This window comes from Desmodus rotundus, chromosome 9 (assembly GCF_022682495.2).
Source record: "Desmodus rotundus isolate HL8 chromosome 9, HLdesRot8A.1, whole genome shotgun sequence".
Lineage (NCBI taxonomy): Eukaryota > Metazoa > Chordata > Mammalia > Chiroptera > Phyllostomidae > Desmodus > Desmodus rotundus.
Window position 1 is genome coordinate 59,026,665 of NC_071395.1, and position 13,994 is coordinate 59,040,658.

The window sequence follows — 13,994 nt, forward strand, 5'->3', positions numbered from 1 at the left end:
TTAATCTTTATTGTATTTTTTCCATTACCATTTAGTCCCCTTCTACCCTCCTCCCCCCAGCAATCACCATCATTTTTCTTAAAAACATGTGAAATTTAATAATATATTTCATTTAACCCAGTGTGTCACAAATATTATTTCAACAGATAATTAACATTAAACATTTTAATGAGATATTTTGCATTCTATTTCTATACTAAGTCTTTGAAATCAGGAGTGTGCTTGAGCCTTACAGCATATCTTAGTTTGGACCTTTCAAGTGCTCAATTGCCAGAGGTGGCTCCTGGCTACAGCAGTGGACAACACAGCTGGGGCAGCCCTCAGCCTCAGCTCCTGCAGCCCAGACCCCGTTTCCACAAGTCTGAGTTACCAACAGAGAAATTGCAAGGTGATCTCTTTCCTCTTCACCCTGCCCAGAAGTGTGGGCCAGGCAGGACAGATAACTGGGGAAGAAAATCTTCATATTGTCTCCAAAGGAGGACTAAGCTGCCTCACAGCAGATTGTTAGTGCATGTACTGACTCCTAATTCCTACACTCTGGACTGGTGATGTGTCATCACTTAAATATGGTGTGAGATGCCTGTACATCTATCGAGAAACAAAAATAAAGTGATATCTAAAACTCAGAGTTTATCTTCAATCTGTGCATGTTAACTTTCTCCATTAGCTTATCTTACTCCTTAGTACCTGTTTTTTATTAGTTATGTGTTTAGTGTTTATAAGTATTTGTAAATATTAAGTGCTTGAAAGCACAATACTTTAAAGTTTTGAACATTTAAGACTTTTCACCAATTTACATATGACTATCCCTTTCTTTTCCCTTTTCTAACCTTACCTTGTACTTATTTTTATTCAAAGTAAGAAATTTGGTGGTATAGCATCAAAACTCAGTCAGGAAAATGGTGGTTAGGACAGTCTAGAAATTGTTTTTTTTTGGCACAGTAATATATTTTTTTTCATATTCCCTCTTAAGTACAGACCCTTCCTTTGCTTCCAGAGCAAGCTCCAGCATGGGGGTGAGGTGCAGAAGAGACTTGAAGGGTGTACCTATCACTCAAGCCCCAGATCTGCACCGTTGACCAGGAGAGTCTTTCTTATTTCACTTTAGTAATGCGGGGGAGATGGTGTCCTTGCTTATGGTCCATTTGTGTGTGCATTCTGTTTGTGTGATTGTCTTACCTTTCTTGGGCATATACTCTGGGAGGCAGTGACTGGGGCATGAACATTGCTCTATTTGGCATTTGGGATCAAGCACTGACTCCTGAGGAAAGGTTTCATTCAGTGAGGGCAAACATTTCTTTGGGCAACCAGCTAGAATCAGCAGCCTACATGTCTGGGCTGGAAGTTCCTTCTGAAAGAACTGAGAGACTCCCTCCACAGTGTACTCTGGGGTCTGCAGAGGGGCTCCTGTGCCAGTTTGTAGAGTTTAGTTAAAACTCATCCTCTTTGAATAAGATGTCTGGGATTTAAAATACTCCAGACCGCACCCTCCACGCAAAAAGTGGGTGGGGGGTAGTGAGTGTCATAGACAAAACAGCATAGCAGAATGTTGATAGAAGCTGAAGGTGGGTGAGTGATTGGTGATACTATTCTTGTTTGATTGAAAAAGTCCACTAAAAAAATTCCCTCCTCCAGGAAATATTTCCCACTTCTTCCTCTCCCTGCTTCTCTTCCTTCTGCTCAGTTTAAACCCATGTTGTCCCTCTTACTTCTGCCCCGCAGGGCACCGCATATCCTGCTCCAGAGACACCAGAAGAGTACTCCATAGACCCCTTGGGCACAGTACAGACAGGAGCAGAAGCTCCAGGGCACACTCCTCCAGGATTGTGGCTTTTGAAGCTTTTTCAGTTGCCCTCATTTCCATCCAGAAGAGTTAGACTGTATGTACAGGGTGTTTTAACCAGAGCTCTGGGTATTTGAGTTCACATCTGCTACTCAAAAAAGAGTAGCAGATGAGTTCTGACTATTTTGTTTGTTTTCTCTCCATGATCTGTTGGCTGACATGGCCTATAACTGATAGGGACTATACCTAATTTCCAGCATCCCCCTGAACTGAGCTCACTACAGACTCCGGAGCCTTGAGGGAGGCAGTCATTGGTGAGACCAGCCAGGTGAGGACACAGCCTGGAGGGCACAGAAGCTGCTGTGCACAAAGGCTGACCCTGCTCCCAGGCAGCTGACTGGACTGATTTATTAGGCTTTGGGGATACCATTTGAGATAAAGGATAGCAGAGCAGATTTTTGTCCCCATAAAGGGGCTTCTCTATTACTCCAGATTCTCAGACCTCTGGAGCTGGAGCAGTCAGGAAAGTCTGCAAACAACCTGGAAGCCCTGAGAATTAGAAAGGATGCTCCTTACTTTTCCCCAGCCTTCCTTAAACGTGTAAAAAGCACTCCACGGGTAATGCCATCAACTTTTGATAATATTCTTTGTGTATTTTTCATGCTCTGCTTTCACCCCTTTCCTGGGTCTGGAGTTGCTTTCTCAAGGATAGGCTAGGGAACTTCAGGTTGTGTACTGATGTCGAGTGATTCAGTCACTGTGCAGAGCCATGGAGCAATACTTAGGGGCCTGGCAGAAGGGAAGATATCCCCTTACCTGGCCCCAGCCCTTCTGAGGCTTAGCTCAGGCTGCTGTTGCTAGGTGTGTTTATGCTTCCAGCCTAGGCCTGGTTGGAGTCATATCAGTGACTCAGAAAACCTGGGTCTCAGAAAAAGGTGTTGCTGTGGTCCAGACCCAGGGCCCTTCTCATTGCCCCTGTCATTTCCAAAAACACCTCCAGGGCAAGACCTGTGGTCTAGGCAAGAACTCAGGCTGGGCACTCCCCCGACCCCCTAAGTCCCTCCTGCCCTTCCTGGTGGCACAAGGATTCTGCCTCCCCACATTTTGAGGACTCCTATGGCTTTGCCTTGTCTTAGAGAATGAAATTGGGGGATGACATTGCTGAGGGCAATACAGGCAATCAGGAGTCTGCTCACCCTTCCATCCACCAGGTTAATGCTGCTGTGGTTGTTGGTGGGGCTCACAGTGACCTACTCTCTACAGGGCGCACCTGGCTGCAGCCCACCTCCAAATCAGCCACAACGCCTTCCCAGGAGAGAAGGAACCCTGAAATCCACAGGCTGGTTACTTAGGCCTTAAAAACACTGAAAATAACTCACAGCTTGAGGAAGTGGACCCTGCAGCTTGAACGGCTAGCTTCCCTGCCCGCCCAGTCCTCTGCAGGTTCGCTGCATCAGAAGAGGTAGTGGGGCAGGCCATGCACAGGCGGTGAGTGTGGCAGGAGCTTCTGCTACAGCTCAGTGCTGCTGCCACTACCTGCACCGTGGCCAGTGTGGCGCCAGGCCGCAGAGCTTCAGGTGTGTCCACGCATCCACGTGGCCAGAGGCTCTACATCTGCAACGAGGGTGGCCAGAGTTTCTGCCACAGCAGCCTCCTCGACATACACCAGGGTGTGCCTTGCATCAGCAGCCCGCCTTTGTGGCCCCTATAGTGCCTCTGGCTCTGCTGTTGCGCTTCAGCAGGTCTTCCACCAGAGCGCGCTGCATTTCCACCAGGCGTGGGTGCACCAGTGGGAAGAGCCCACAGGTGCTCCCTACCGCTGCGCATAGTACGGGGTGTGGGGGGGGGGGCGGGGCGCCCTCTGCAGCGACACAGGGCTGCAGAGCCACACACAGCATCCACGAGGCCTGAAGCTCCAGTGACCCCACCCCCCAGCAGTCATGCTTTCTGAACACACCCTTGCATCATGAGCGGCAAGAGCTTCTGCAAGAGCTCCATGCTAACGAGACACCTGCAAAGGCATTTGGGTGAGAAGCCCTGCAGGTGCTGAGTGTAACAAGGGCTTCTTGGAGAGTGCCACGTCGGTGCACCTGAAGCCCATGCACACCAGGGAGAAACCCTACATATGTGGTGACTGTGTGTGCTGCTTCAGCAAGAGCTCCACACAAGCACAGCCACCAGGGCATGCAGCAGCACATCTGTGCCATATGCTGCAAGGACTTTGGCCACCGCTCCGACCTGCTGGTGCACCAGCGCATCCACACTGTTGAAAGGCCCTTCCCACATCCTGAGTGTGGCTGCAGCTTTAGTGACTGCTCAAATCTCACCAAGCACCAGTGCATGCAAATGGGCGAGAAGCCCTACCACTGTGAGTTGTGCAGCAAGCACTTCACAAGTGTGTTCAACCTCAATGTGTACCAGAGTAACCACACGGGCCACAAGCCCCTCAAGTGCCCCCAGTGTGGCAAGGCCTTCAGCACGGGCACCGAGCTGGTGCCGCCCCACAAGAGGCACCTGGGCCAGCCGAAAGCACAATGTGCTGAGTGTGGCAAATGTTTCAGCCACAACCACTGGCTGTCACAGAACCAGCAGGCCCACATACAAGCTCACACCACTTCTGCCACCACACGAGACACCACGGCCGCAGCCCTCATCTTTGCTGCCCAAGTAGGACAGCAACAGCAGGGACTTTTTGTTTTCCAGCTGAAGGAGCCTTTCTTCAGGGAAGTCCAGAGACTTCCCTGGACTGTGCTAGGCACCAGTGACAAAAGTGTCACAGGATGGTGGGCAAACTCACAAAGTGGGGTCTGTGCAAAGATAGCAGTCTGTCACCTTTACTCATCTCAGGTGACTACATCTACTTCCTTGTCAGCTCTTTTCCTGTACTCAGTCCTGCTCCTCTGGCGGGGTGAGGCAGGGAGGAGTAATTGGTGTAGTCAGGACAAGCCCCCAGACCCACATACTTGGGAGACACTAGGGATGGGTGTCCCACAGTCCCTGTGCTTCAGTGTTTTTCAGTGTTCTTTTTAGGGTTGTTTTCTTGGTCCCATCTTTTTCCAGCCTAAGTTCCCTCTACCTCTCCTGCCTGGGTACTTTAAAAAAACTTGGTTTGAGAGAGACAGGGAGACAGAAACATCAATTTGTTGTTCCACTTATCCATGCATTCAATGGTTGATTCTTGTATATGCCCTGACCACATACTGAATCCACAACCTTGGTGTATTGGGACAATGCTCTAACCAATTGAGCTACCTGACCAGGTCCCTGCCTGGGTACTTCTTATGTCCTGCCTCTCCAGGTAATGATCACAGATGTGGCTATGGTCTCATCCTACTTGCCCCTTTCTGCCTCACGGTTCCACTTGGCTGTTAGCCTCTCATTGCTTCCTCCCTGAGCTTCTGAGACACTGGAAATTTGCAGGCAGAAATGGTGGGGAAGCTTGCTTCACTGAAGGATGTCTGTACACCAGAAGCACCCAGCCTGCTGCCGTGGAGAGATGGCCCAAACTTGTGAAGGTGGGTGGGAGCTTTCAGCACAGCTACTCACCTATCCCAGGGGACAGACTTAATGGTGTCCAGTGCCTGTTCAGACAATATTCTCCAGCCAGGTGGGGGACATTAGCTCTGGGACCTTGATCCCCAAAGCCTGGAACTGCCAAGTGGAACACCTGAAACAAGCTCAGAACTCCACAGAAGCAACAGGGCAGGGTGGAAATTTCCTGAGCCAGCAGTTTACTGCCATGACTGGTAGGTGTCTGGGTTCTGGATGCCAAGAGCCCCCTATTATCAGACCTGGGGGCACTGTCTGCAGACTTAAGGAGTAACGGGAGGACCAGGCCCATCCTGAGTTCCCAAGTCAGCTCAGCAATGCTGCATACAGCCCCCTGATCTTGTGCTGGAAGGTGAGAATCTTTGGGCCTGCACATTTGCTTCTCCAGGTTAATGGACAGGATGTGGACCAGGGTCATATAACTGTGTACCTGGCCATCCATACCTCTGGAATGACGCAGTGCTCCCCCTACTCTCAGGGCCTACCCCACTCCAGTGCAAGAGTGGGTGTGATGCTCCACAGGAAAAGGCAGCAGTGCCCAAGCAAATTAGGAAAGCTGGGTCCTTGGAGGTGCAGGCCTGCAGAGAAGAACAGGGCTCACCTGTGCTACACATCTAGCAGAGTGCCTACAAAGGGATTAAGATTCCTGTGCCTCAGGTGTGAAAACACTCTGCCCAAACATGTCCATGTAAAACACTGGGTTTATTCTGTCCTATAGGAAGACTACTATAGCCTGGCTGTGCTGGAATCCAGTCCTGCCCTGTACACCCCATCACCCTAGTTCCCAGGGACCAGGTGTCTGGCCTTTCTCCTCTTCAGTCCCTGTGGTCACTGCTTAGGAAGCAGGGCCAGAGCCTGCAGAACCCGAGGGGGCCTGCACTCATCCCTGGACCCCAGGAGTGCAGGGGCAGAGATGCTAGGACAGGGCTCCACTGGGCCAAGTTGCTCTGATGTGGCCAGGAGCACAGCCGGGTGGCTTTTACTGCAGTGAGCTGCAACGCTGTCCGGTTTCTCAAAGCACTTGCCGCAGACCTTGCAGGGGAAGCGCAGGGTGGCTGCTGTCTCTGCATGCTTGCGCTGGTGCCAGTTCAGGGAGGCCTTCTGGCGGCAAGTGAACCCACAGATTTCACACCTGAGCCAGGGCCAGCAGAGAAAAGTTAGGGGCTTCAGCCCAGTTGCCTATGTGTCCTCCTGCCAGTGCCCTCCTCCAACACCCACCCCCCACACTCACTGCAGGGGTTTCTCTCCAGTGTGGATGCGCTGATGGATGACCAGGTTGCTGCTGGTGCGGAAAGACCGGGCGCAGAATTCACAGATGTAGTCCCGAGTGTCTGTGGGGGCATGGGGACACCCCAGCATCCATCCCCAGGTTGTGGCCCCTTCTTGGCCCACGCACCAGCCCCCACAGGAGTACTGTCCCTTTTAGCCTGCACATCACATCCATCCTGGCCAACAACAGTGCCTTGTGGCTGTCGGCAGCAATCTTCTTTTTTTCCCTGGAACCTGCCCTCCCTGCCACATCCAAGCTGCTGAAGGTGGCCCTTACACCTCTGTATGCCCTGCCATCAGATCACACACACACACTAGCAGCCTTCGCCCCCATCACTCCCTTGTGCTCCATGTAATACTGGCTCTAGGTCTTCTCACCAGCCACTTCTGCTGTCAGTTTGCTTCCTGCTTGGCCAGCGCTCACATCTGTTTCCTGACCTTCACTGACCTGGCCCCCCACTCTTCTCTCCCAAGACATGCCCCATCACCACAATTTCAACCATTTGAGTTCCAGCCAGAGAACTGGCTATAATACTCTACCTTTTCCCACCATGATAATCCCATGACTCCAGACTGCCAGTCCAGAGCCGAGTCCCCTGCCCCTCCTTGCCCAATGCTGTTTCTAGGGTGGCTGTGTAGCCTTTCTTCATTCACACCAACTCACTAGTCCCTTTCTCCCTCAGCTGTACCTGCTAGGTTAAAACCAATGGAGGATAAACACTACCCTTGGCCTGCTCCAGGCCTGCACAGGAGGAGCAGAAACACCTCTCCCCCAGCCTCCCCTCTCATCCACCAGAAGTCTCAAGGGCCCGTGTGTGCCTCTGTATTTCCCCAGTCAGTTTAAGCTCCCCTCTCTGGAGTCTATCTCTTCTCCAGCAGCCCCATTCAGCACTGAACTCATTTTTGAAAGTCACCAAGAGTGACCTTCCCCAGAGGATGCTCATATCCTGCCCCCATATCCACCTCATATGTGACTACCGCCCACTCCTCTGCAGCTGCCCTCCAACTGAGCTCGACACACCCTCATCAACCAGAGGTTGCCAACCCAAGTCAGCAAGTCTCTCCTCTCTGGAGGATCAGTCCTGCCTCTGTGCTCCTAGCTTGTAGCCCTCTTAACTAAGGCCCCAACTCTGCTGGTTTTCCCAGCAAAACCCAAAGAGGTAACCACACTCACTGTCTCTACTTCCTTAGCTCCATCCTGCCTGGAACCCACTCCATTCTGGCTGTCATTCTCTCATCACCCACCATCTGGTCAGTGACAGCTTCCCACTACCACGTCTGTTGGCCTGTCCTCAGCTTCTTACTCAGCCCTGTGGCACAGGCACAACTCCCTTCCCCTTCCCAGCACTGTGTCCACTTGGTCCTTAGATATCAGTTTCCTCACCTGCCTTCCAGAACCTCTGCAGCTGCCTTTCCCACCTGCCAGCCCAAATCTCTTCACCCAGACTCACTCCTTCCATTAAGGCATGCCATCCACAGCTCCAAATACCATCCATGTGCTCATGACAAACACATTTTTTTTTTCATTTCCCCTTAATTCCAGATTCACATCTTCTGGAATACCTAATAAGCATGCCCCAAATAAAATGTCTCCTTCCTGAAGTGCATGTCTGTCTCAAGAAACCACATAACCTTCTGCCCAGTTGTTCAGACTAGAGTCCTCCAAATCACCCCCAACTCCTCCCTGCTCATCCCTCTGGTGGCTAATTTGTCCTTCCCATGGCAGCCCTTCTGGTTCCACTGTCATGCTCTCAGCAGCCTCCAGACTGACATCACTATACATTGCCATGTCCCTGCAGTGCCCTCCTCCACACGACAGCCACAGCTCTCCTTTCAAAATCAGCTGTGTTCTTTCACTGCTCCAGATCCTGAGATGAGGCCCCTCTCACTTAGTCAGGAGCCAAGCCATCCTCATGGTAGTCTAGGGACCCCCACCACCTGTCTTCTCTTCCTTCCCACGTGCTGCCCATAGAGGTGGACAAGTCTCCATATTTCCTTTCACTGAGGTCTTTGCTCAAAGAAACTCCCTTTCTACAAGAACAACTCCCCCTCCACACTCTCCTTGCTTCCCTGCTTTCACACATCTTCCACGCTCTACATGAGTGGACATCTTATGAGGTGAGGACTGCTTGCTTTGTTCACTGAGGTTCCCAGCACCTACGGTCTCAGGCAGGCATCTGCCCAACACACTGAGAAGTATATGAAAGTCACCTACAGAGGGTGTGATGGGAACTGCAGATAGTTGACTGGCCCCCCCAGAGGGAAGTGAAGGGACCCACAGGGGGAGGTGAGGAGGCATTCCCTCCACTGACCACTGTGCAGCTTCACATGCTCCTTCAGGTGTTTCTTGAAGTTGAAGGACTTCCCGCAGGCTGGCTCTGGGCAGGAGAAGGACTTCTGGTGGATGTGCTGGTACTTCTTGTGGTGCTACAGAGGAAGGGAGTGCTCTCCTCAGGGAGACCCTAGAGCTGACCCAGCAGGCAGGCTCCTGTCTGCCCCAAACCATCACTGCCAGGTCCTATCATCCTCACATGATCATCTCCACCCTACCCCATCCTGACCACAAAATGCCCTCATCCTACTGTACCCTATTTCTATAATCTCATCTCCTTGCCACCACCTCCCCTCGCAATGCTCAGTTCCCTAATTATGAATGTGCTGTCTGCAGGGGATAGGACACCTTGTGGTGGGCATGATTATCTTCTTCCTTACCCATATTGAAGTACATCATCACCCAGATGGCCTACTTTTTAGTAATAGATCACCCCAGATATATATTATATGGTTTTCTCCAACATCTGCTTTGGATATACACATGCATTCTTACCTGGAACATTTTTAAGGGTAGTGTGTTTTTTAGCCTTGACTCTCCAAGTACTTCTGGGATATATTTCTCTTCTTATGTGACCCAGGTTCACACCCTGCTTCACTGCTTCCCCCTCCAGAATCCCACTTTCTGTAGTTAAATTGCTGCTAGGGGTGCTTCATCCCCACCTTGAACAGTTCAGGTGTATCCGAGCAGCCCTGCTGAAAGTCTGAAGCCCGGAGCTTTGCTGCCACGTGGGTATTATCTCCCTCTACTTCTTCCTGGTATATCCTTGACTCACCAGCCCTGGGTGGGCCCTCCTCAGCCCCCAGACCTGTCCTGAGAGCTCTGGCTGAGTCTGGGGGTGGGCCTTGCCTTTTCTGTGCCTCAAACTTCTCTTGCAGTGAAGATGGGGACAAGACTCAGGGATCCCCAGCATTACTAATACTCTAGCTGAGGAGCCTTAGACAGTGCTTAACCTTCTGTACCTCGGTTTCCTTACTTGCAAAGTGGCAATAGTATCAGCGCCTACACCCTAGAGTGTGGTGAAGATCAATAGGTCAAATGCTTACAATAGTTGCTATTACCCCAAGAACCCAAGAATGCCACCATCATTTCCTGTGATCCCCAGAGGCCATGAAACAAGCAATAGTGGGCAGTGGTTGTGCGTCCAAGGTTGGGTTTTCTGCTTTCCCTACCAGTTACTTGGTTTAGTGATTATTAACTGCAGGTAAGCTCTGCACACAACCCCAACACTTCTCTTCCCGATTCCCCCAAACCCCAGGCTCCTTCCCCTCAGCTTCTTCTCTACTTGAAGCCACACGGAACCCAACCTGTGCCCCTCACATCCTCACATTCAAATATTGCCGGTTGGAGAAGATCCTTCCACAGCCAGGGAAATCACAAGGCAGCAGCTCCTTGTTAGCAGCTTTCCTGGGGGTGAGAATAGGGAGAAGTATGAAGATTCCTGCAGGCTCTCCTCAGCCTCCCTCCCTCCTCTTAGCCCCTTCCAGAGTCCTTCCCCCAGTCTTACCGAATTCTCTTGGGGCCGATCTGTGCACTGTCCTTGTCCCAGGCTATAACCAGAGAAGACTGGGCCCGACTCCCAGGGCTATGAGCAGCAAAGAAGGAGCAAAGGGCCTCGAAGGTGGGCCATGGCCCAGGATACCCCTGCCCTCTGTCTCAGCCATCAGGTTACCTGGCCAGGGGCTCAGATTGCTGGGCTGCTTGAGGGGTTTGATTGACCTCCAGCTCTGCCCTGCCTTCCACAGGCAGAGAAACTCCAGGACTCACTGCAGGTGCTGAGAAGGGTGGCCCAGCCAGAGAAGTGGGGGCAGCTGCAGGGGCCAGGGCTACCTCTCCCTCTTTGAGTGCATGGGTAACAGGGAAAGGAGGCAGTCTGGGGCCATCTGGCTCACAGCTGAAACAATGAAGAGGAGGACATTATCTCCCTGGGCCCTCAGCTAGCCCCAGCCCCTAAATCACAAGGATCCCAAATTCAGAACAAACCTACCCAAGCCTCCACTCACATCTGTGTTCAGACTTCATTCTCCCACAGAGCCTAACTTCACCCCTCCCCATCCAATTCCAATCCTCCAGTTCTTTCTGCCCTCCTCACCAATAAGCCCCTTCCTCAAGTCTGCAAAGCTCTGCATCCCTGGCCTGCTGCCTTTGCCCTTCTGCTATGCTCAGTGTTTCCCTCAGCCCCAACTTACTTGTCTGAGGAAGAGCTATAGGTCCATGGGCTGGCATCACTGAGCATCTCCTCTTCACTCTCATCTTCATCACCCCCTTCGTCTTCTCCTGGGGGCAGAAAGAACGCTGGTGGGGGTCTTATTCCCCTGCAGGAGCAAAGAAGGCAAGCCTGTGGTTCTGATCCTTCAGCACCATTGTTCACTGGTCTAGTCTGTCCCTCCTCCCAACCTCACCTCGGCAACCTTGCCTCCTGAGTCCTCTTCTCGTGCTCAGATTCCAAACCTGTTGGCACAGGTGGGGTCAAAGTAGAAGCAACTTTGGGCTGGAGGGATGAGAGCAGGTGGACTCTAAGGTCTGAATTCATGGGAAGATTCTTAGGAAGGAGGAGGAGGAAGGGGCAAAGACTACTACAGTGGGAAAGGGTATTTTATTTTAAAGATGATACATTCAAATGGTTCAAAAAAATTACAAGTATAAAAAAGTACAATATGAGAAGTCTCTTTTCCAATACTGCCCACCAATAATAGCCTACCTCTTCCCACAGGCAACCTGGTTCCAACTTGCCCTCCCAGAGATATTTCATTCATTCCAAAGTACTTTCTTCCCTTATTTTCCCAACAAAATACATACCATGCATCCTATTCTGTATTTTTCTTTTTATACCTAAAATATATATTTGAGGATATATTCCCTTGACAGCATAGTTTTTCCACTGAGAAAGGCTCAGTTTTAAAGAATAGGGTTTTGAGCTCTAGGGATGGAAACCCTTTTTCCTTCCTATTCTCTACAACTCTTCTTTCCCGGTCCTACCTGTAGGCTCCTGCCCACCCCTGGCCTCTGGGCACCAGCTTCTCTGGGAAGTACTTGGAAGGAGGGCTGGCTTGGACTCCGCTGGAGGTGTGGGGCCTGAAGAGGGGCCCCAGGAGAAGGTGTGGCCCGCTGAGCACTCCCACACAAGCCCACCATCTCGGCCCCCAGGCTCCCGCAGCCCAGGCACCAGGCTGCACTCTTGGCTGTGGGCATGAGATAGGAGAACCAGATACTGCAGACCCTTGGGGGGCAAAGGCTTGGGACCTAAAAGGGTGAAGGTGACAGTCAGGGCAAGTTGGATTGCCCCCTACACTGACCGTTGAGAGCCATACCCAGATAGCCTTGCCTCCCAACACCCCTGGGCAACCCTGGTCCTGAGTCCAGTTGACCATTCTTCAGAGCCTTGACCCTCAGGTCCTGAGCAACTCCTCCCTTCCCCATAGGCTGCTGCCATCTAACTGCGTTGGGCTCCCCAACTCCTCTCCTCTTCCCACACTTGCTCTGCTCGGGGTTCCCTCTGATCCAACCCATTTACAGAGGGCGTTCCTGGGTCACACCAATGGCTGCTGCCCCTCTCCCCTCTGTTGCTCCTGAGCCCCTTCCCCGCCCACCCGTTGCCTACCCACCTGCACAGAGCACACAGCCTTCAGAAGTGTACCTGCCAGAGGAACAAGAGGCAGGTCAGGTTGCGCCCCAGCCAGACACTCACAGACTATAGGCACTCACACAGTTAAGGAGCAAGTCCTAATAGGACCCCCTATTTGCTGGGGGCCAAGGGGGAAGCGGCACGACCCTGGCAGGCCACAAATCTCACAGGCTATACAGCTGAAGTGAGAAATGGGCCAGTAGGAAGGAGCAATGGGCCCGCACTTTGGGTGGGGGGCGCTAGGGGCCGCACCCCCACCCGTGGTCCGGCCCTAACCGATCAAGCAGGAACTTGGCGAGCTGCGAGTGCAGGGAAAACCCCAGCCGCTCCTTGAGGAGGCACCACTGTTCCATGTGGCCGCCCAGGCGGATGCGACACTTGCTGCGGCGCGCGTCCAGCTGCCGCCGCTTCTCCCGCCGCCTGTGGAACGCGTCTGCAGTGGAGGCCGCCATGGGCCCGGGGCCTGCGGGACAAAGGACGCTCGTGAGCCGGCCTGACTCACCGGACCGCCCTCGCGGTCTCAGCGGGGGATGACCAGGACCAAACCGTTGCCACAGCACTCGCAGCAGATGATGGGAGGTACCCGGCCACCGAGGGGCGGGAGCGGCGGGCCGGGGCTAGAGTCTTCCATGGGGAACTCCTCCCGGACGGGGGAGCCGGATGTGCAACAACTTCAACTGCAAGGATGCGTCATCCGCGCTGCGGGCGTTCTGCATAGTTGGGTCGCAGTAGCCGGGCCGGGGGTCTGCAACGCGCCCCAACCTGGTTTCGAGCTGCAGCATGTAATGCGTACAAGGCGCGGACCAAGCACTGCAAAGACCGCCCGCAAACCGCCCGCCCGGCTTGGCCTTACCTGCGCCCCGCGCCAACACGCCCAGCGGAGAGAGGCGGGAAGATGGGATTCACCTTCCGCGCGCCGCCGCCGTTTCTCCTTTGAGAACAACCCGACCCCTAACGCGTCGTCCGCCTCGGCCCGGAACTGGGTCCTGCGCAAGAGGAAGACACCTTGGAGAGGGAAGAGGTGTGGGTTGCGCCTGCGCACTGCCGCACCGCGCAACGCCTGCTGGGAGCTGTGGTTCTTGCACAAATCGCGCGCGGTGCGGTGCCGTTTGAAGTGTGGTGGGAGTTGGGCGTGTGTCGCTTTTGTGGCGCGCGCCTGGTGACCAAAGGCTTGCGGAAACGGTTCGCTGACTCAGCCCTCCAGTGTGCCGAAGGGGTGTTGCCTCCTCATTTCTACTTCCCCTTCAATTCTGACTCCCCCGATGACACCGACAAGAACGTGCGGGAGAATCAGCTGCGTTCAAAACCAACTAAAGCCCTATATGCACCCCAAGGCTGCCGCCAGCCATGGCGCACTCCCATTGTGGATCAAGGGTTCTCAGAAAAGTTGCGTAGATTCGCTACGGATATTTCGTCACTCTCCAGTAGTTCTTCAA

General features: G+C 52.9%; 2 protein-coding genes across 10 annotated transcripts; one reads left to right on the plus strand and one right to left on the minus strand.

Annotated features, from left to right (window-relative positions):
- The first annotated feature begins 3,733 nt into the window (after positions 1 to 3,733).
- On the plus strand, positions 3,734 to 6,113 carry ZNF672 (zinc finger protein 672). Its single transcript, XM_053911250.1, is given in 4 exon segments — positions 3,734 to 3,829; positions 3,831 to 3,944; positions 3,946 to 4,450; positions 6,051 to 6,113. Coding segments are annotated over 4 exon segments (762 nt in total). The 5' UTR covers positions 3,734 to 3,749.
- ZNF692 (zinc finger protein 692) lies at positions 6,016 to 13,598 on the minus strand. 9 transcript variants are annotated; one of them, XM_053910770.1, is made up of 12 exons: positions 13,412 to 13,598; positions 12,835 to 13,021; positions 12,539 to 12,570; positions 11,913 to 12,176; positions 11,336 to 11,384; positions 11,123 to 11,210; positions 10,606 to 10,827; positions 10,441 to 10,518; positions 10,262 to 10,340; positions 8,914 to 9,028; positions 6,564 to 6,663; positions 6,016 to 6,464 (listed from the first exon to the last, which is right to left on the minus strand). In XM_053910770.1, the coding sequence occupies exons 4-12, from the start codon at positions 12,123 to 12,125 to the stop codon at positions 6,161 to 6,163; spliced, it is 1,248 nt and encodes a 415-aa protein (XP_053766745.1). In that variant the 5' UTR covers positions 12,126 to 12,176; positions 12,539 to 12,570; positions 12,835 to 13,021; positions 13,412 to 13,598; the 3' UTR covers positions 6,016 to 6,160. The 9 variants fall into 9 exon arrangements, with proteins under 9 accessions (XP_053766745.1, XP_053766742.1, XP_053766739.1 ...); XM_053910767.1 differs by having other exon boundaries at positions 11,123 to 11,248; positions 11,336 to 11,424; positions 13,412 to 13,596; XM_053910764.1 differs by having other exon boundaries at positions 11,123 to 11,248; positions 11,336 to 11,456; positions 13,465 to 13,558.
- Between the last annotated feature and the right edge of the window lie 396 nt (positions 13,599 to 13,994).